General features: G+C 48.0%; 1 protein-coding gene across 8 annotated transcripts in view; it reads right to left on the bottom strand.

Moving 5' to 3' along the window:
* Positions 1 to 21,978, bottom strand: part of NR5A2 (nuclear receptor subfamily 5 group A member 2) — a 127,719-nt gene that overhangs the window by 38,545 nt on the left and 67,196 nt on the right. For all 8 annotated transcript variants that reach the window (XM_027975556.3, NM_001246280.1, XM_027975555.3 and 5 more), the window contains 2 exon segments: positions 12,621 to 12,740; positions 6,998 to 7,145 (listed from right to left, as the gene is read on the bottom strand). In XM_027975556.3, the coding sequence (XP_027831357.1) occupies positions 6,998 to 7,145; positions 12,621 to 12,740 (268 nt within the window).

Raw genomic sequence — 21,978 nt, 5'->3', positions numbered from 1 at the left:
GACGGTTGTTGGCGTTTAAGACACTGCGCCTGATGGCCCTGAGGTGCAGGGGTTGTGCTGAGCCCACGGGATGCAGGAGCCGAGCCAGGGGACGACGAAGGAAACGCCTCTGCTCACTCGGCGCTCCTCCAGGACGGGCTGCGGGCGGCAGCTGGATGAGGGCGGCTGTCAGGCCGGGGATTTCACGTCGAGTCGTCACCCGGCCCCACCCACCCCGCTCTGCTGGGGTGTCCGGCCTCAGAGCATGACTCTTCCCTGCGCTGTTACTCGTGAGCAGCACCCCAGTCAACACCTGGATGCTTGGAGCGAAGCTAAGAGCTGCCACGATGGATTGAGACACGACTGTGCCCACCCCGAGAAGGACCGGACAGCCGTCCTCAGCCACTGTTCGTGCACATGGGCTGAAGGCTTACCTTCTTGCATTTACTTGCTTGGAACAGATATGCGTTAACCACCTGGTTTCAGCCACTGATATTCTTTCTAATGTTACTACAACTTCACTTTCCCTAAGAGCTTATAAACAATAGCTCTCCACATAACCTGGGAGAATGCAAACTGGGAATAGAAAATAATGTAATCGTGCAACATGGTTGGACCTAGAGGTTATCACACTGCATGAAGTAAGTCAAGACAGAGAAAGACAAGCAGTGTATGATATCACCTAGAGTGAGTTAGTGTTAGCTGCTCAGTCATGTCCAGCTCTTTGAGATCCCATGGACTGTAACCCGCGAGGCTCCTCTGCCCATGGGATTCTTCAGGCAAGAACACTGGAGTGGGTAGCCATTCCCTTCTCCAGGGGACTGAACCTGGGTCTCCTGCACTGCAGGCAGGTTCTTTACTGTCTGAGCCACTAGGGAAGCTCATGATATCACTTACAGGTGGAATCTGAAAAAAATGATACAAATGAATTTACTTAGAAAACAGAAACAGACTCACAGACAAAGAAAATAAACTTATGGTTACCAAAGGGGAAAGGTGCAGGGGATAAGTGAGGAGCTTGAGATTAACACACACACACAACCAGGTATAAAGTAGAGAAACCAACAAGGACCTACTGCACAGCACAGGGAACTATAGTTAATACTGGAAAAGACCCTGATGCTGGGAGGGATTGGGGGCAGGAGGAGGAGGGGACGACCGAGGATGAGATGGCTGGAGGGCATCACGGACTCGATGGACGTGAGTCTGAGTGAGCTCCGGAGATGGTGAGGGACAGGGAGGCCTGGTGTGCTGTGATTCATGCGGTCGCAAAGAGTCAGACACGACTGAGCGACTGACCTGAACTGAACAAGCCGTACTGAACAAGAATCTGGGAAAATATATGCACGTGGACTCGTAACTAAATCACGTTGGTGTGCACCTGGAACACTGTGAATCAACTACACTTCAGTTAAAGAAGAGAGAAAGAATGAGTTCAATTTTGAGGAGGCAGTTTATAGAGTACTTTGGAAAAAATAGTCTCTGAGAATTAACCTGCACTTGGGTAGATAAAGAACCCGCCCGCCAACGCAGGAGACGTGGGTTCAGTCCCTGGGTCAGGAAGGTTCCCTGGAAGAAGGCGTGGCAACCCACTCCAGTACTCTTGCCTGGAGAAGCCCATGGACAGAGGAGCCTGGCGGCCTACAGTCCATAGAGTCACAAAGAGTTGGGCACCCCTGAGTCGACTAAGCACTTAGACAGAACTTTCTGACTGAATACCTCCTATTACAGACCACAAACTATTTCGGTAAAGGCTTTGCCTTGAGGTTAAAACTGAATAAGTCGAACTGAATCATGTCTCTGTATACCTGAAACTAACATAACATTGTAAATCAACTATATTCTAATAGAAAACAAAAGCTAATAAAAGTAGCTTCTAAAAAAATAAAATAAAGCTGAGTATGCACAGTACATCATGAGAAATGCTGGGCTGGAAGAAGCACAAGCTGGAACCAAGATTGCCGAGAGAAATATCAATAACCTCAGATATGCAGATGATACCACCCTTATGGCAGAAAGTGAAGAGGAGCTAAAAAGCCTCTTGATGAAAGTGAAAGAGGAGAGTGAAAAAGTTGGCTTAAAGCTCAACATTGAGAAAACGAAGATCATGGCATCTCGTCCCATCACTTCATAGGAAATAGATGGGGAAACAGTGGAAACAGTGTCAGACTTTATTTTTTTGGGCTCCAAAATCACTGCAGATGGTGACTGCAGCCATGAAATTAAAAGATGCTTACTCCTTGGGAGAAAAGTTATGACCAACCTAGATAGCATATTCAAAAGCAGAGATATTACTTTGCCAACAAAGGTCTGTCTAGTCAAGGCTATGGTTTTTTCCAGTGGTCATGTATGGATGGGAGAGTTGGACTGTGAAGAAAGCTGAGCACCGAAGAATTGATGCTTTTGAACTGTGGTGTTGGAGAAGACTCTTGAGAATCCCTTGGACTGCAAGGAGATCCAACCAGTCCCTTCTGAAGGAGATCAGCCCTGGGTGTTCCTTGGAAGGACTGATGCTGAGGCGGAAACTCCAGTACTTTGGCCACCTGATGCGAAGAGTTGATTCATTGGAAAAGACTCTGATGCTGGGAGGGATTGGGGGCAGGAGGAGAAGGGGACAACTGAGGCTGAGATGGCTGGATGGCATCACCGACTCGATGGACGTGAGTTTGAGTGGACTCCGGGAGTTGGTGATGGACAGGGAGGCCTGGTGTGCTGTGGTTCATGGGGTCGCAAAGAGTCGGACATGACTGAGCGACTGAACTGAACTGAACTCTGTTGATGCGTCCACTTTATCAGTGACATTTCCTAAGTCCCTGCTGTGTACCAAGCAATGAAACCTGGGCTATAGAGAAAAATAAAGGACAACTTTTAACCCCAATCAACTTTTTAGGTCGGGGAAATCGTCTCAAAGAGAAGAAACAATCTCTTCCACTCAGCTGAGTATGAAAAAGTGCTGTCAGGGATACTGAGCAGACAAGAGAATGACTCACGACAGTCCAGGGTGCACGCCAGGCGAGACGCGAGGCAGTACGTGTCTATTTTCTCCTGCCACCCGGGGTCGAATGGGAGTTCAGCAAGTCCAGGCACGGAGCCCCGAGGCGGAGAAGATCCTGGCCAGGGTGACCTCTTAGCTGGGACACTGCTCTGAGCTCTCAGACCGCATCCACGTCCCTGCTGGCCTGGACCGTGCAACGACCTTACCCAGGAAGCAGCAGCTACAGGCCAGGTGACCTTCTCAGCTTAGCTCAGACCTTCGCAGCTCTGCACGTGTTTCCAGGTGATGCAGTGGACGGGACCAGTCTACTGGTCTTGGAAGGCACATGGTAAAGACAGCATTGGGATCATGACCCCACATGCCTACCTCTTCCTCTATGAGAGTCACCTCTGTCCTGGTGGCTGACAGCAAATGGCATCAGCAACCTTGATTCCTCTTTAAAAGGTGTTTAAAAATAAACATTTTATTTTGGCCTCTCTTGGGGCATCTGTTTGCACTGGACAATTAAGAATTGTCTCCACAGATGCAAATTATGTTATCTCATAGTAAGGTGAGAACGGTTCCCAGGTGGCTCAGTGGTAAAGAATCTGCCTGACAATGCAGGAGCCACAGGAGATGTGGGTTTGATCCCTGGGTCAGGAAGATGCCCTGGAGGAGGAAGTGGAAACCCACCCCAGTATTCTTGCCTGGAGAATCCCGTGGACACAGGAGGCGGGGGGACTACAGTCCGTGGGGTTGCAAAAACTTGGACACAACTGAGCATAGTTAGGTGAGAAAAAGAAAAAATAAGTAAGTAACCGGATTTTAAGGAAACAAACAAAAAACAAAAATATTGAGGACTAGGACTCGAGTCTATTCCATCACACAGAGAGAGATTCGGGAAGACAGGGCATTTTTTCACTTTTTCTTTTTCTAAACCAGCTTAATCAACTGATGTCTGCTAATGGACACAATCTGAAGGGGAAAAATTCAGGCAGCAGATTGGAAGAATTTGGGTAAGCTGCAACTTTTACTTTAGTTCTGGCATTAGTTTTTCAAGAAATCAGGATGCAGCTTCAGTATAGGACAACTTTTAGGAGAAGCCTAGTTGCCTCCCTGGTGGCTCAGATGGCAAAGAATCTGCCTGCAATGCAGGAGACCCAGCTTTGATCCCTGGGTCAGGAAGATCTCCTGGAGGAGGGCATGGTAACTTACTCTAGTATTCTTGCCTGGAGAATCCCATGGACAGAGGAGCTTGGCGGACTCCATGGGGTCAGTCCATGGGTTCACAAAGACTCGGACACAACTGGTTGAACTCAGTCAGGGGATGCTCCTGTAGAATCTCCTCTTCTGTGTGAGGAGCCCAGAACCCCGAGATGCATCCCAGCCTCTCCTCTGCACTCCTCTCCTCCTCACTTCCTGAGGTCTGTGCCCTGTGACACGTCCACACCCACCTCACTCCTGTCTTCAAGGCACATTAAATCCACTGAATACAGTTTCTAGTCCACTTTCCACGCCGCTACAGGGAGGGCAAATCCCCTTCAGTGACACGCCTCCACCCCTTTAAAAAGCATCCGGACTCTCTGCAGGATGAAGACTGTGGCCCCCAGTTTTGGTCTCCACTGCATCCCCACGGCTGGGACAGGAAGTGCTCAGCTCAGGCAGTGCCTCTCGCCTGCCTCTCCGGCCACATCCCCTGCTGGTCCCCAGTTCATCTGCCCTCCTGCCTCCCATGTTTTGCATGGCGTGGCATCCTGTGTCTTAGGAGGCTCACACCTAGTCTCACCACATCCACCTGGAAAGCCCACCTCATCTTTCAGTCCACACAGCCCCTGACCACCGATGAGTCCACACGAAGCCCCAGCCATCCCCAGGATCCCAGAGGCTCAAGGCTGGAGCCTTGAGATAGGAATATCTCAAGGGATATTGACCACAGCAATACAGGAACAAGCCTGGGATAGGAACACTGCAGGTTTCAGACTCAGGGGCACACGGTCAGCTTTTGGGGGAGGCCCTGATCTGATTTCACACCCATTCTGGGTACAACAGGCTTTGGTGGCTGTCGTGGGTGCCCAATGGTGAATTACCACATCCCTTCCAAAGACTGATTATTTATTGTTTCTACGGGGACTGAAGTTTTCCATTCACAGACTGGAAACTACTTGGACTTTATGCCCCGAAACTACTCGTGATTCTTTAAAAATGAACCCCTGGCCAGACTTGATTTACATCTAACCAGAAAGCCATGCTTTCCTTTCTTCCTTAAGCCACAAACAAGCATAGTTTTAAGGGACATTCAACTGGGTATTCCCTGATGCTCAGGATCCTGAAACGGTTAACATACTCACTAAAACAGAGAGTGCGGTTCTGGTAAACACACAGCTCAACTGTTCAGGAGGAAAACCTGTGAAGTTCGAGTGTTTCAAGCACTTCAGAACTGCTCCTCCCGCCCCCCGGCCCACGCCCCTGACCGCCCATCCACAGGATTTGGCAGAGAATATAATAATTTTGAAAAAATGATGAAGGAAGGAAAGATAAAAGCGATGAAAACGAAACATGGCTGACGGTTAATCTCCGCATCTTCAAATGTCACGCAGTTCTTCAACTAATTTAAAATACCATTGAAGTGAGATGACTCTCTTTAAATATTTTATCACTGAGATGCTGTAAGATTTCTTACACACACATTACCACATTTTTCATTTAATTACTGATCAAATGCATGAGTTGAAAAGACTAAGATCTTGCGATAAAGCAGAATAATTTGTGGGATGACAGCAAGCAGGCCTGTGCGTCATGTTCCTTTCCATTAAAAAAAAAGAAAAGCTCTTGGGTAAAAGACAGAGACTTGGGTGAACAGAACTCTCCTATTTCTTGTGGTTAATATAGAAACCACACAGGTCCCAGGGCTGGCATGTAAACCTTTGAACACTGCATCTATGAAGTTCTGGTGTCTTTTCAAATTTTCAGTAACATTTCTTTTTGCTATATTTATCACATTTTCCAAAATATGAACATGTCCCTTTTCTTTTAAATGTTGACTACATGTGAAAAATTAACTCTGGTTCTATTACTTCAAACTATGCCTTTATTAGCAACAGTTGTGCTGTGTTGTCAAGAAGAATTTTAAAACGAAAGTACCAAATTTGAAGCGTAGACACATCTGTTTTACTTTGCAGTGCGTTTTATTGTTTTATTTCTTAGCATATGAATTCACAACTATCTTATAACTGAAGACTAAAGAAAAAACATATGTTGGTAAATCTGATTTCTGCATTTTTTTCATTCAAGGGAAGTTGCCTCCCTCAGCTGTCTGCCAATAAGTAATAAATGCACTTGGCAAAAAGTTTATTTAAGTTGGCTTTATTAAGCCAACAAAATACAGAAATCAAGTATGGGACAGGCAGAAAAATCTGTTCCTTTGAAGTCAATAAAAATCCATCTCCTTAATCCTTTTTTTATTCCAAGCAGTGGTGATTTTTCTCAGCTGACTCACTGGGAACCTTGATTTAGCTAATCTGTCTTGCTTAGTTATCTTTCTTCTCCAAAGCTTTCCTAAAGAAGCATCCTTTCCCCTTGACAACCATCATCTTTTATGCTTGCACGGTGTGCGTTTGGTTACGCACATACTCTAGTTAATTCTGATAGAGATTTAAGAATCAAGTTTTTTATTACTCTCCATATTTTATAAGAACAAAAACAGCAGTAGCTTGCAAGCTGAAGCAAAAGGTCCAGAGAAATGATCAACAGCAGATAAGGCGGCCCCAGTGTGGCCCCATGTGTCCTTCCTGGCCCTCTGCCTCAGCTTTCCATCAGGGTCAGCCACTTGTTACGGCCGTCAGTCATGACTCCTCCACGCCCCAGTCCACCCACTACGGAGCTACAACTCAGCCAGGACCACACAGGAAAACATGATCAAGCTGGAAGATGTCATGATTAGAAAAGAAAGTTCTTCTCTTTTGCAAAAACAAAACCATGGATGGACTTCAAGGCACTCAAAGGTTGGGATCATTTAGTCACTTGGATGAGGAAAGGATTCCTTACCTAAACTAAAGAGCACCAAGAACTTCAGACACACGAACTCTCGTTGATCAAACTGCAGAGAACGGAGCTTTGCCACCAATTCCTGTGCATGGCTCATGAGGCTGCTGAGCGTGGCCCCCGCCTGCGAGGCTATGACGGAATAGTCTACCTGTAACACAGAACCACGGCGTGTTAGTAGGAAAAACTGCAGGTGCGGAACTGGCAAGTCTGGTACATTTACTACTTATTGAGACTTTACACACATATATAAACACACATATATACACATACATGGGGCTTCCTGGGTGGTTCAGCAGTAAAGAATCTGCCTGCCACTGCAGGAGACTTGGGAAACACAGGTTCAATTCCTGGGTCGGGAAGATCCCCCAGAGGAGGAAATGGCAACCCACTCCAGTATTCTTGCCTGGAGAATCCCATGGATGGAAGAGCCTGGTGGGCTACAGTCCATGGGATCTCAAAGAGTCTGCCTCCTAAAAAGCTACAACAACTAGCTACCCTAACGCGATTATTAACACATCACTCTCTAAAGACACAACGATCTTCTTTATGAGAAGAATAATTTCTTGATTTGAAAACAAAAAAGGCTGATTTTCTTCTCTGTTAAAAGAAAAGAAAAAAAAAAAAAAGGAGCAGCAGAGGCATCCATCTCAGACTATTCACAAGGACACCAAAAGTTCGACCTACAATAGCAAGTTAAGATGTTGGGGTGGCTGTCAATGGTAGAACCGGCTTTGCTGCTGCAATTACGGCATAATGGCAGAGCCCAGTTGGTACCTGCCGCCCCCATCCTTTTCTTCACTGGCGGGCTCTCAGGCAACCAGACATTCTTTTAGGTGCATTTAATATTTGCAGCAGCAGCAAATTTGTCTGGGAGGCAAGTCCTCATCTGCCACTCACCCGGAGCAGACTGTATTAAATTTTTATATTTATTGACATTTCATTACCATAATTGACTGCGCTTGCTTCTCTAGGAGAAGGCACAGGGCTGCCTCCTAAGCAGGAGAACGAGTCCCTCGAGGAGAATTTGCAATTAAAAATAAGGCAGAATGGATTGTGTGTGTGTGTGTGTAAATATGATGAGTTGAATTTTCAGCTTTAACTAGAGAATACTGGGTGCACAGAAACCTTTTTTCGAGAGGAAAAATTATGAGTCAGTGGAAAGACGCCGCCCCCAAAGGTGCCAATCAGTTTACAGAGAGTCAACTGTGCGTGAAAAAGGCCCAGTCAACGCGTGTCCTCGGGAGGCCCCGCATCCCACCACACCGTCCTCCGCGCCTGGGTCAGGTGCCCGCCTCTCCCCCTAAATTCACACGTCAGCTGCTCTAAGTGCTCCTGTGACTTCTGTCTCGGACCGTGTGAAAGGAAGGGCCAGCACCCAGGCGGCCTGAAGCCTGAGCCGGAGGCAGAGGCCCAGCGGAAGGATGCCACGACCACTGCAGGGTCACCCGCCGGGCACGCCCAGGGAGGCCCCACCCTTCACTGGACCAGGTCCCGACAGGAGAACTTCCAACTCCAAGGACGTTCTTCTTACTTAACAGGGGCGGCTCAGCTCCAAATCCCTCGGGGACTGTACAGGGTCCACCTACTCCTCCTAATGAGAAGAATATAAACCCTACAGGGACAAAGTGAGCAGAGCAGGCAATGGTAGCCAGGGTCAGAGGTGGGGGGCCCGGGGCAGAGCAGCAGGGAGGGCGGGGCCTGTGGAAGTCTCGGGAAGGCCCCGTCCTTTCGCGCCCTCCTCTCAGTGAGGCGTTCCGCTGGATAGCAGCAAGGGGCCACCCACGCCCACCACCATTAAGAAACGAGAACAGCTGGGACATTACCAACTTGGAATCACCAGCTGAAAGCATCGTCACTACAGCCCAGAATGCACGCAACACAGTAAAAAAAGTCACTAGTCAGCCCTGCACCTGGCAAGTGTGCTAAAGTGGCCACAGACGCTGCTACTGGACATGGGAATGGCGGCCCGCTCCAGTAGTCTTGTCTGGGAAATCCATGGACAGAGGAGGCTGGTGGGCTGCAGTCCACAGGGCTGTAAAGACACAGACACGACCGAGGGACTGAACACATGATTCTTTTTTATTATTAAGATGGGGTTAAATCAGTTCTGCTGTGTGTGCGGTTCTAATAGGTAGGCAGTAACTTACAAAGGAGATCAGTTCCTGGGTGTTCATTGCAAGGACTGATTCTGAAGCTGAAACTCCAATACTTTGGCCACCTGATGCGAAGAGCTGACTCATTTGACTCATCATGCCAGGAAAGATTGAAGGCAGGAGGAGAAGGGGATGACAGAGGATGAGATGGTTGGATGGCATCACCGACTCAATGGACATGGGTTTGGGTGGACTCTGGGAGTTGGTGATGGACAGGGAGGCCTGGCGTGCTGCGGTTCATGGGGTCGCAAAAGAGTCGGACACAACTGAGCGACTGAACTGAGCTGAAAGTTACAAAACTAAAACTTCATAGTTGCAAATGAAGTACATTGTAACTGAAAGGATGCTAAATTCATTTTTTAAAGAGATGGGTAAGTTAAAACTTGGGAGGTGTATATAGATCAGATAGGTCTGAAATAAGTTCAACTGTCAGAATTTCATACTTGGAAACATAAACACATTCTAAGAGAAAGGAACTGAAATGGTTTCACGCGACTCTGTAGTGAGGTGGACTTCGGGAAATCAATTGGCACACCAGCAACTTTATCGCTTTATATTTATATACAGGCTAATGCTCGAGCTCAAATATGCTCATCAAGTGGGGGCTCTGATAACCTCTCCTTCAAGGATAATTTATCAAATCACACGGCTCTGAAGGAGGAGCAGTGATTTATTCCTGAAACAGCGCCCAGATCTGCAACTTCTTTACATTTTATTACAAACATAATTATATTTTCATTGTCGAATGTGGAGTTTGCACTCACCGCAGGAGCAGCTGGCCTTGTCTTTTATGTACTTAGTAAAATTAATTTATTACTCCCTTACCCGGAATCTTTGTGCCATTAAATTCAAGGGAGATATTGAAGAAATACTATAAGTGGATGTCCCCTTTGGATAAATTTCGCTCATCATAAAGGGAGCAACAGTTTTAGCTAAATTGCTTTCCGTTCTGATAGCTGAAATTTTTGATGACTTGTATGCTGGAAGACGCCTGTCTTCTTAATACGACACGCAATAACAGAAGATAATGAAAAAGGTGCCAGCAGGCCCTTCCCACAGGAAAATGTTACAGCGGCTGTTCATCAGCAACAATATGTAAACACTAAAAGCAGCACCACTTCAAAATCCTCGGTTGCTATTTCATATACGCACTTTCAGCCGTATGTTTTGTGTGCATGTGGCTTAAAAATACGGAAAAGAAATGGATTCTTATCACAGTGACAAGATGCTGAATACTGATGTATAGAATTGACTTGGCGATGCTTAATGTTACTGACAATCACTTTTTTCCTTTTGGCTTAAAAAGGTTATTTAGTGTACCCTTAGAGAAGCCAGAAGAAAAGACAGCATTAAAATCGCTAACTTCAGGGTTAAGTAAGAAGTTCCCTTGTGATGGCAAAACACGAAGCAGCAATAATTGATCCTGAACACGAGAAACGCCAGCCACTCCTTGACCATTCTTGGTTTGGAAAATCGGAGGAAGAGGGCACTTTCTCTACTTTTTACATGGTAATTGCCTTTACCCAGGGTCAGCACTTAGCGCAAAATGAAACGTGAAATGAGGAGCATTTCTAAGAGCAGGAATGGAAGTGCTCTGAGAAAGAACGGCACAAACCCATTTGATTTCTGGAACTCGGAAGGACAAAATCAAATTAATTTGTGGGCTGAGTCTTGTTCTTCTAATGGAGCTCCCGTGGGGCCCAGGAGGGAGGGGGCTGGGAGGCAGGCTGTGATGAGGCTGTGAAAATGGGTACACTTCTTCCAAAGACCCGGGTCACAGGCTGGAAATGCTCAACGGAAATTCAAAAGATCACGAAGTCAAGCCCACTGAGGCTTGATTCTAGAAAGCCTTTTTCTCAGGAGCCGTGCAGGAAGCAGGGGCCAGGCAGTGATGGTGGCTGATCCGATCTGCAAAAACTCTGAGACAGTGCTTGCCTTTAACTTGATTAGGAACACGTGATTTATCTATAATTCAGCAAATGATGTGGAAACAGCCTTTCACTTTCAAATATGCACTGCCGGGCTTTCACAGCACATAAACATTTATGGTTGGATGTAAAAGATCACGGTGCCTGAGTCCTGAGGCCTGCAGCAACTTCAATATAAGCCTGGAACAGCCTCCCGGACTAATCGGGTCTCTGCATCCCTCCCATCCATTTCAATAACCCACAGAGAACAGAAAACGGAGTTCAAGAACCAGGAGGGACAGGCCAGAACCCGGTAAACCTGGAATCAGGTTCACTAGGCAGACTTTCTCTCCTCCCAGGTGTCCAGAAGGCCAGGTGTCTTTCTTCCCTCAAGGCTTTGCTCAAATCTCACCTTCTGAATAAGGCTCAGCCAACCTGTCCTGTTAACACTGCAACCCACGGGTCGCACAGCAGCACACCAGGGAAGGACGCCGATCCCCTTACACGGCAGTCCCCTTTTTTTCTTTTTACTCAATAGCACTTTGACTTTTCACATTTATTAGGATTATTGATTACTGTCAGCTCCTCCTGCTAAAGCGTTAAGCCCCTTTATCGTTTGAGTACTTTGCTGTTTTGGTCACTAATATATGCAAAGCCACAAGACAGTGACCGAGGGACCCTGCAGGATACTTGTGGACCAAACAAATACCCATTCATAAAGGAGCAGGAGCTCACGGCGACTTCCTGTTTCCATCTTCCTTTTCGATAATGACTGGCTAGGGGACAGGGGGACGAACCGAGCGAGTAGGACTGACATGCACACACCCACCTGTGCAAAACAGATGGCTAGTGGGAAGCGGCTGCAGAGCTCAGGGGGCTCAGCTCGGCGCCCATGACGACCGAGAGGGGTGGGCCGGCCCCATGGCGGGGTGGGGGGGCACCTACAAAGGGGGTGGATACGCACACACAGCGGACTCACTTCCCTATACAGAAGAAGCTAACACAGGAGTGTAAAGCAGTTACACACCAATTAAAAAGAAGAAAAAAATAAAGGTGGAGGGGGGGGGACAGTGACCGACTCTTGAAAATGAACACTGCCTTTCTTTCTCGCTTGCCCTCAGGCCAAAGATACAGATGATCGACATACTGTATCTGAATCAGTCTCTTCCACCAACATGACTCCAAAATACCAAGATTTCATCATTTCCAAGTGTGTGTGTGTTTTTTTTTAATAGCTAACAAACAAGTGTGATAGATTCATGCAGAAGCTTGGGGAAGAAACCCAAGGTACCAACCATTAATCCTGACTCAGCAATTGTTTTCACCCTTCAAAGCACCACTGGCAACCCCAGCAGGCCGGCAGGGGTGGGCGGTCTGGGACAAGTTTCACTGTAACCATCCGAGCAGGAACAGGGCGCCCCAAGTCAGCGTCTCTAAATTATATGCAGCCAATATATACCCCTTTCAAAGTGAAAAAGAGCTTCTGACCTAGTTGAATCCCTGCCATCCTGCACATGCTTAATAAAAAGACACGTCTTTTTTCCTTCTGGCGTCTACACTCACTTGTTGCCCAGTAACCAGGAAGATGGAGCCCTCCTTTCCGTGAACCACTTGTCGGTAAATGTGGTCGAGAATTAAGAGCTCACTCCAGCAGTTCTGAAGCAGCTTCATTTGGTCATCCACCTGTAAAAGAAATGGGAAAAAAAATGACTCTGTAACTCACTACTATTTTTTATTTTGCATGTTTTTTTTTTCTCCCCCACAAGAGAACCTACCATATTAGCCTGGAAAACCACCAACGGTCACCAGATGAATTCACACCCTCCCTCCTGAAAGTCATTCTTTGCATTTGGACAAATACATTTCAGGTCACAGAGAAATACTTAAGCAAAGTATCTGTAATCAATGAGCTGCTAGAAAAGGTACTCCATCAGATGGGTCTACTTGTCACGAGTACATCTATTAGCGTTTGCTCGTGGGAGGGACAGGCGCCTCAGATAGTCCTCAGTGGACCCCACTAGAATGACCCCGGATAGGGACTTCCCTGGCAGTCCAGCAGTTAAGACTCTGCCTTCCAATGCAGGCAAGTTGGGTTCCATCCCTGATCCAGAAACTAAGATCCGTATGCCTCGGGGAGAAAGCCTGCACATCACAGTGAAGACCCACAGCCAAAATAAGAATAAGATACGAAAGAAAAGAAGAATGACTCCCATAGCCCAGGCTTGTATACCTGTCCAGAGGCTAATACACTGGGCCCAAGCTGAAACAGTGTTTGGATATTAGCAAGTCAGGAATTGCCAGGTGGCTCAGTGGTAAAGAATCTGCTACAGGGCAGGTTTGATCCCTCGGCGGGGAAGATCCCCTAGAGAAGGGAATGGCAACCCACTCCAGGATTCTTGCCTGGAGAATTCCATGGACAGAGGAGCCTGCTGGGCCCCGGTCCCTGGGGCCTCAGAGAGTCGGCCACAAGTGAGTGGCGGAGCACACACATACACACTAGCAAGCTGCCAAACCGTGAGGATTTATATGAAAAGCAATCAGCACAACAGTTCAAGTGACTTTTGAATTTAGAGGCCCAGGGCCGTTGTCCTCAGTCTCAGCTAGTCCACATCACGCTAGACCTTGACTGGACCGATCACCAAGCCCAGTCTTGATGCTCACCTGCACTTGCTCTAAGATTTGGCCAATCCTCCCACAAACTACCTCCACTTCAGTTTCGGCATCTGAAACACGGGCTGAGAACAGCACCTCCCTCCCACGCCAGCAGTGGGGGGTGAAGTGCAGGGGGCTGAGTCACAGTGAGTGCTGCAGTCACACGACGCCACCCCCTCCCAGGGGACCGCGTTCTTCACACACCTATTCAGGCACAAGTCACATACCCACCGTCAGACGTGGAGGGCACACGGATCCATTGCCAGGGCTATTTGTAACAGCTTCTCTTCATTTTGCAACTGTGACCAGCCAAAGATCTGACTGGGCCTGAATGTCGATACATCATGCTTTTACATAGATAACAATGACACTCAGATGTGGTCTAACAGCTAAAATGGGAGGGGTGGAGGAATAAATGAGGAGTTTGGGATTAATATTACACACGACTACACAGAGAATGGGCTTCCTTCGTAGCTCAGTTGGTAAAGAATCTGCCTGCAATGCAGGAGACCCGGGTTCGAAAGAACCCCTGGAGAAGAAAATGACAAGCCACTCCAGTATTCTTGCCTGGCTCCTCTGTCCGTGGAGTTGCAAGAGTCGGACACGACTTAGCAACTAAACCACCACATATAGAATAAATAAGCAACAAGGATTTACTGTGCAACGCAGAGAACGATATTCAATATCTTTAACAACCTATAATGGAAAATATCTGGAAAAATGTATCAGTGTATGCAGCTGCATCAGTTTGCTATGCACCTGGAACTAAATACAACACTGAAAATCAACCACACTCAATTTTTTTTAAAAAGTGCTAGGATTTTCTAAACCATTTTTTTTTTCAAATTAATTTAACTCACGTTTAACAAACTCATCTTTAAGTGCGTATTCAATGAGATTTGGATAGTTGGGGATTCTTAGGAAGTTTTCACTCACACATTAGCAGTGATACGAGCTTGCCGTTGTTCACTCTCTAAGTCCTGTCTGACTCTTTGCAATCGCACGGACTGCAGCACGCCAGGCCTCCCTGTCCTTCACAAACTCCCGGAGTTTGCGCAAACTCATGTCCATTGAGCTGGTGATACCATCCAACCATTTCGTCCTCCTCTGTGGCCCTCTTCTCCTCCTGCCTTCAAAGCTTCCCAGCAGTAGGGTCTTATCCGATGATATAAGCTTCAGTTCAGTTCAGTCGCTCAGTCGTGTCCGACTCTTTGCGACCCCATGAATTGCAGCACGCCAGGCCTCCCTGTCCATCACCAACTCCCGGAGTTCACCCAAACTCACGTCCATCGAGTCAGTGATGCCATCCAGCCATCTCATCCTCTGTCTTCCCCTTCTCCTCCTGCCCCCAATCCCTCCCAGCATCAGAGTCTTTTCCAATGAGTCAACTCTTCGCATGAGGTGGCCAAAGTACCGGAGCTTCAGCTTTAGCATCATTCCTTCCAAACAACTGACTATTTCCGCGAGTCTAGGAAACGGTGAATGTGGTCAAGCCAGCCCTGAACTTAGACTAAATCAAGGATTCCGGGCACAACTGTGCGCTTTCCAGCTCCAAGGGCTTGGCCAAGCCACTTAGTTCTCTCACCCTTATCTTCTCACCTAAAAATACACGAGATAGCTCTTGTCACGAGGATGGAGTGAATAAAGAGTGAGACAGTACATTAATGAAGAAACAGTGTCAAACACGAGGCTCCCATCTGGAAGACCACACTGACCCTGTTTAGAAGGAAAAAGGCAGCTGCAGAGATTGAGGCTACTTTGTGATCAGGAAAACAGACCCAGAAACATCTCCATCAGAAATGATCTGAGCTAGTGAGTCAGCTCTGACCAAGAGGATTGCACTCCTTGAATAAACAGATGTGAAGAGCCACTTGCTGATTGGGAGTAAGTGTCACGTCTGGGCTGTAATGGTGAACGAGGCAGAAGCAGGCCCCCACTTGTGGCAATGACTCCTCTGCAGGGAGAACGCTCAGCAACACTGGTGCGTGGGCTCGTGAGAGCAGAAGCTCGACCCTGCTTCACAGGAAACCTTGGGCGCTCTGAGTACAGGTTGGGCTGGGACAGCAGCTGATGCAAACCCACCTGGCAGGTCTCTGAGCACAGCTCGCACTAGAAGCCGTGGGATTGTCTTCACGTCCACCCCTGCCCACATCCAGAGGCAGGAAGGAGACAGACTGGCTTTGGAAATCTATTTCCTGGGTCCTCAGCTTCTTCGGACCTGGAGGAGGAAATGGCAACCCACTCCAGTATTCTTGCCTGGAAAATCCCGTGGACAGAGGAGCCTGCAGGGCTACAGTCCCTGGGGCCTCAGAGAGTCAGGAACAACTGAGCAACTAAGCACAGCTTGCTTGGGAGCTGCAGCAACGAGTGAAGCTGAGCACGCTGATCTCTCATGCTGGTCCTCATCTTCGGCTTTGTACTTGGTGCCGTTCATGTCGTCATTTCTTCTGATTCCACCAAGTGCTGTGCCTGTTTACCTGTCTCCCTGCTTTTTAGCCGGGGGTGCCCGGAAGCAGCAGCTCTTGGGGGTCCCTGAGCCGCTTCGGCAGAAACGCTCGTGAGATAAACGGAGGAACACGTGACTGATGGAGGTACTTTCACTCCCGTAAGTGCCTGCCTGCGGCCTGTGTCCCTGGCACTTGACAACAGACAGAGCCACTACTCAGGGGCTCATGGAGGGCAGGGCCCTCGAACACTCAGATGACCCCACATGCGGGCTGGCGGGTCTGGACCCACAGCTGGCGCTCAGTAAAGACTTCTTGACTAATTGTAATTTTAACACCCCTCTCAGGCAACTGATCCCTTGTTTTAAGGCTCTCTGAGGAGGCTTTCCAGGCTGACACCCCATTTCAGCATTTCCATAATTGATTATATGATATTTTACGTTATCTTGAAATTGGTGAGTATGCAGCTTCCCTGGGCTTTGCGTGTCCTAGTTTGTACGCAGCTCTTTGAATGAAAGGACAAGGCAAATACGACGACCAACTCCTTCTTTATCTCCAGATAAGAGATGGTGGCAATTCCAAAGATAACTTCTCTTTAGAAAACAAGCTTACAGGTGATACAGTGGAGGGGGGGTGGGGTGGGAAGGAGAAAAACTATCTCCTCCTTTCGAGTCAGTTCTCTGGGTATTCACGCTGTTAACGCTTTCGGGTGGACGAACGGACTATAACTTCCAGGACACATCAGAGCCTCTTGCTAGCTGGCAATGCCACTCCACACGATCCTGCGCTATCAGCTATAATAAAAGGGAGGGCTTGTCTCAGAAGCCTGGCTGCTCCGCGGGCAACGACTCAGGCTGACATTATAGACGACCGTGTGAACAAGCGCAGGCCTCACGGGGTTGCCCGCACCCCTCCCCACAACGCAGGAGGTTAATCATTAGAAACCTGTGCTTTCTCATAAGCGCAGTGAGGCTGGCAAACAATTAGAAGAAGAAAAATGTGTGGATCTTTCTCAAGCCCACACGGAACTTATCAGAGCCTCTCTGATGCCCCCTCCCCCTTTATCTTCTCACCGTCTGGCCACGGAACTGTGAGTCCACGCTTCCTCCCCCCGGGGCCTTCATTTGAAAATCGACGTCATGAGTCACTGCGGAGCAGCTTCAAGCAAGGCATTTTTAGGAAAACGTTCAACTGACGTGGGTCGGTAACTGAAAGTAGACGAAAACCCACTTCCCATTTCTGATCATTAAAGCTGGTGCGTACCAGGCCTCGTACTAGAGACTTGGGGGACAAACGGAGGTGACCAGGTCACACCCTGCCTTTAAGAAAGTCACACTGCAAGAAGCATGGGAAGGGTCCGTCTGTTATTACAGCCCCATGTGTACCAGACGCTGGGGCCGCTTCACCCTGCTTCTTTCTCTTTTAATTCAAACTCTTTATTTTGTACTGGGGCAGAGCCGCTTAACAATACTGTGATAGCTTCAGGTGAGTTCCGAAGGGGCTCAGCTGTGCACACACATGTATCCATTCTCCCCCAAACCCAACCCTGCTTCTTTCTTGGGGGGACTCCCAGGGGCTCGGGAAGCTTAGGAGAACAGTGTGTTTAAGCAGGTCTTAATGTTGTAGGATCATTTAATAGTATGCCTTCTGTTTTCTCAGTAGATTCTATTAAAACAACTCGGAACAAAATATTTAATAAGCAGTGTGATGATTCTAAGGAACAAAATATTTAATAAGCAGTGTGACGGTTCTAAAGATGACGTGTATACACCGCTATATTTAAAATGGATAACCAACCAACAAGGGCCTCCTGCAGGGCACAGGGAGCTCTGCCCAGTGTCAGGTGGCAGCCTGGATGGGAGGGGAGTCTGGGGAAGAACGGGTACATGTGTGTGGGCTTGAGTTGCTCTGCTGTCCACCTGAAACTCTCATAACACTGCTGAACGCCAATACAAAATAAAAAGTTAAAAAGTTCATTACGATGACTGCAACATGTCTTAACCTATTTTCTGCTATATAAGTCAATAATAAACCACTTATTATTTATATTGGGCTTCCCTGGTGGCTCAGCTGGTAAAGAATTCGCCTGCAGTGCGGGAGACCTGGGTTTGATCCCTGGGTTGGGAAGATCCCCTGGAGAAGGGAAAGGCTACCCACTCCAGTATTCTGGCCTGGAGAATTCTATGGACTGTATAGTCCATGGAGTCACGAAGAGTTGGATATGACTGAGCGACTTTCAATTATTATATATATTAAGTCAATAATAAACCACTTCTTATCTTAAAAAAAAAAGATTTTTCAGAATCATTATTAATAACATCCAGCTATTATTTCTGGACAAAAGAAAAAAATCGCAGAAGGTGGACTTCCATTCGTGACAATGATGACATTTATAAAGAAATATTCAGAAGCAGGGAAAGGAAAATCAACCCCCCAACAAATCAGCACCAACTTAGCAACTCTTAATGAGAACCTGCTTTGGGCAAGACACACACACAACTACTCGACCCCTTTACTGTCCTTATAAAGAACACTGATGGTTATCTGCAACCTCTATAATAAACTGCTACAAAGTCCAAGAAAAAATGATTTCACATTAACAATGATTAAACAGGCACTAACAACAATGTTTCGCAAGAGCAGTAACAGCCAGTCAGGCTCCCCTGTCAATTGCTGCAAAACCCAACAGATTTATGAGCAGAAGTTCCTCCTCTCTCGGAGGACAACTGAAGTCACTCTCCGGTGTGCTTGCCGATCGAGCGGCCGTGGGCGCACAGCACAAGGGCTTACCTGGCGACACAGCCCCGGGCCTCAGCTCTTCTGCCCCTTTCTACGTTTCTCCAGCAAAGCAACGAAGGATTTTTTTTTTCTCCCCTTGGGATCGAAACTCTCTTCCCGGAGAGGGAAGCAGGAGGCAGGAGGGTTTGACCGCGGGGTATCTGCCTCTCGCTTCCACTCCCCTCAAGTCCCTTCCATGCAGGTCCCGACCAAGGCATGGAAATCAGGACCCAGGGGAGTCCCCGCGCTTCTCTGTCAAGTAATTCATCACATGAGAGGTGTTGGTCGGTGAGTCCTGTCCAACTCTCTGCAGCCCTGTGGACTGCAGCCTGCCAGGCTCTTCTCTTCGTGGAATTTTCCAGGCAAGAATCCTGGCACGGGGCTGCCATTTCCTTCTCCAGATCTTTCCAACCCAGGGATCAGACCTGGGTCTCCCGTATTGCAGACAGATTCTTTACTGTCTGAGCCACCTGGGAAGCCCTCAGTTCATCACATACACAGTCACTAGAACAATCTATTGCAGTCAGGCTATTCCTTCAGACACAAGACTCTTCCACATTCCCTAGATTCCCCTCCGAGGATCTCTCCCAAAGCAGACCTCCCTGACCAGGGCTTGGGGAATGGGCACCACTGACGAGTGTGCCCACTGGCCGTGCCATCCAGGAACTGAGGGGTCGAGTGGCTGCCCAACAGCTGGCAGCCTCGACCTCTGGGGACATGGGCCACCTCCACACGCTGGGGGGGAAGAGCTGGGAAACGAACGTGCAAGCTGTCAGCAGAGGAAGGAGGTAGAAGATTCAGCAGACCAGCCCTCGATCTACATCTCGAACGTCTCAATCCAGGGGCAGGAGATGCATCAGGGGCCCGAGGCCTCCAGAACCCTTAAGGGGACCACCCTGAACCCCGGATCCAAGAGGCGGCGCCTGCAGCCATCGTGAGCCAGCAGAACAGGCTCAGCAAATCCTCGGTTTGGAAATGAGGGATCCTGCGACTTCTGCTGCACGCTTTCCATCCAAACAAACAAACAAACAAAATTCACTTCAAAGGCAGATGCTTCTGAAATTGCTTCGTTTATCAAAAGTATTCAGGTTCCTGGTACACATTAATTCTCAGGAATGCTGAAGTCAATACTTTTTTTTTCTTTGTAATCTTTTTAAAAGATTACATTTTTAAAGACTTCATTGAATTTGTTACAATATTTCTTCTGTTCTATGCTTTGATTTTGGCCACAAGGGATGCCCGATCTTAGCACCCTAACCCAGGATTGAACCCACAGCGGCTGCACTGGACGGCGCAGTCTTAACCACTGGACTGCCAGGGAAAATTCTTTTACTGAAAGATGTGCTAACACCAGATACTCAGTGCCACCTTTTTATCTGTGTACGTACGAGGTAGTGAGTGAGAGACATATGTGAGGTTTGGAGGGAAAAGATGCATAATGTATGTGAGCGTGAAATATCACTTGAGATCTATTCATCAACAGACAACATAATACAGTCTAGCCATTTCTTTCAAACAGAATGGTAACTCAACGGACAAGAGTCTGAGTGAACTCCAGGAGTTGGTGATGGACAGTTAGACCTGGAGAGCTGCAGTCCGTGGGGTCGCAAAGGGTCGGACACGACTGAGCCACTGAACTGAACTGAACGCATTTTTCGGCACCCCTGAAACTAACACAAAATTATAAATCAACTGTGTTGTTGTGCTCAGTCACGTCTGATTCTTTGCGACCCCCTGGACTGCAGCACGCCAGGCTCCTCTGTCCACGGGATTTTCCAGGCAAGAGTCCTGGAGCAGGTCGCCATTCCTTCTACCCAATATAAAATAAAGCAAAATAAACAAAAAATAAAACGCAACAACCTTAAAGACTTCTGAAGCAGTTTCTAAGTGTAAAAGACGGACGAGGACAGAAATGAAAAAGTGAAGACTAAGGGAAAAGAGAGGGAGGAGAAGTCGAAGCCAAGGACGGCGTCGGTCCCCAAACCACAAGGGCTGTCCCGGGCAGGGAGGGGCCACAGTGGGGTCCTGTCACCCGAGCGGCACCCTGACTCGGACTGCGGACACACGCCACCCGGCACGGCTTCCCTAGTGCTGGGCTCCAGAGAGAAGTCTCGTGTGCGTCTTCACAGGAGGACTCTCGATGGCGTGCAAGCCAGGCAAGGACAGCATCCCGGCCACAGACAGCACTGGGCTTCAGTCAGTGAAGCTGCCAGTAAAGCTGCTGGCGACGTCAAGGGGGAGCTGTGTCAATCTGATGCTAGAACATGACTTTCTGATGGCTTGACTTCCAAAGATAAACTGGGACACTCCGGAAAAGGAGGGAAAGTCAAAGTGAAAGTCGCTCAGTAGTGTCCGACTCTGCAACCCCATGGACTTTGTCCATGGAATTCTCCAGGCCGGAATACTGCAGTGGGTTAGCCTTCCCCATCTCCAGGGGATCTTCCCAAACCAGGGATGGAACCCAGGTCTCCCACAATGCAGGCAGATTCCTTACCAGCTGAGCCACAAGGGAAGCCCATTTATCGCCTGGTTCAGGACCATGTGACATTGTGAAGGGAACATTTGGGCTTTAAAGCTCAGAATCCTGGGTTCCTGCCTTGCTCCTGGGTTCCTTACCATGTAACTTTGGGCAAAGAATTCAGATTCCTTCAACCTCAACTGTTCTCACAAGCCACTGTTTTTGTTAAATGAGATGAAACACAAGTGTGCCCAGCTGGGCGGCTGGCACACTGCAGGCTAACAGTAGGTAAATCTCAATCTAGCGAAATAAAGGAAGGCTAAATATAAGAGGTGCTAAATGAAGTACGAAGGGAAAGTTTCAGGTGATGGGAAATGCTGATGAATGAGAAATCTTTTAAAGCAGATTGATGTGAAGTGTTTTCCAGTGCTTTCTGCTAGCAGGTATTGTTTCATTTATGACCACTGCCTGTTTCCTGTCTCGTTTAGAAGTCTCCTCTTGTACAATTAGGGTAACGTTTCTCACATGTCCGACCAGGCGGATGGTCCAGCCATGAGGACAAAGCCCTGTAAGCCTGGTTGGAAAGGCC

Source organism: Ovis aries, chromosome 12 (genome assembly GCF_016772045.2).
Source record: "Ovis aries strain OAR_USU_Benz2616 breed Rambouillet chromosome 12, ARS-UI_Ramb_v3.0, whole genome shotgun sequence".
Classification (NCBI taxonomy): domain Eukaryota; kingdom Metazoa; phylum Chordata; class Mammalia; order Artiodactyla; family Bovidae; genus Ovis; species Ovis aries.
The sequence above is the reverse complement of the archived record's forward strand: the minus strand, read 5'-3'. Positions and strand labels throughout refer to the sequence as shown.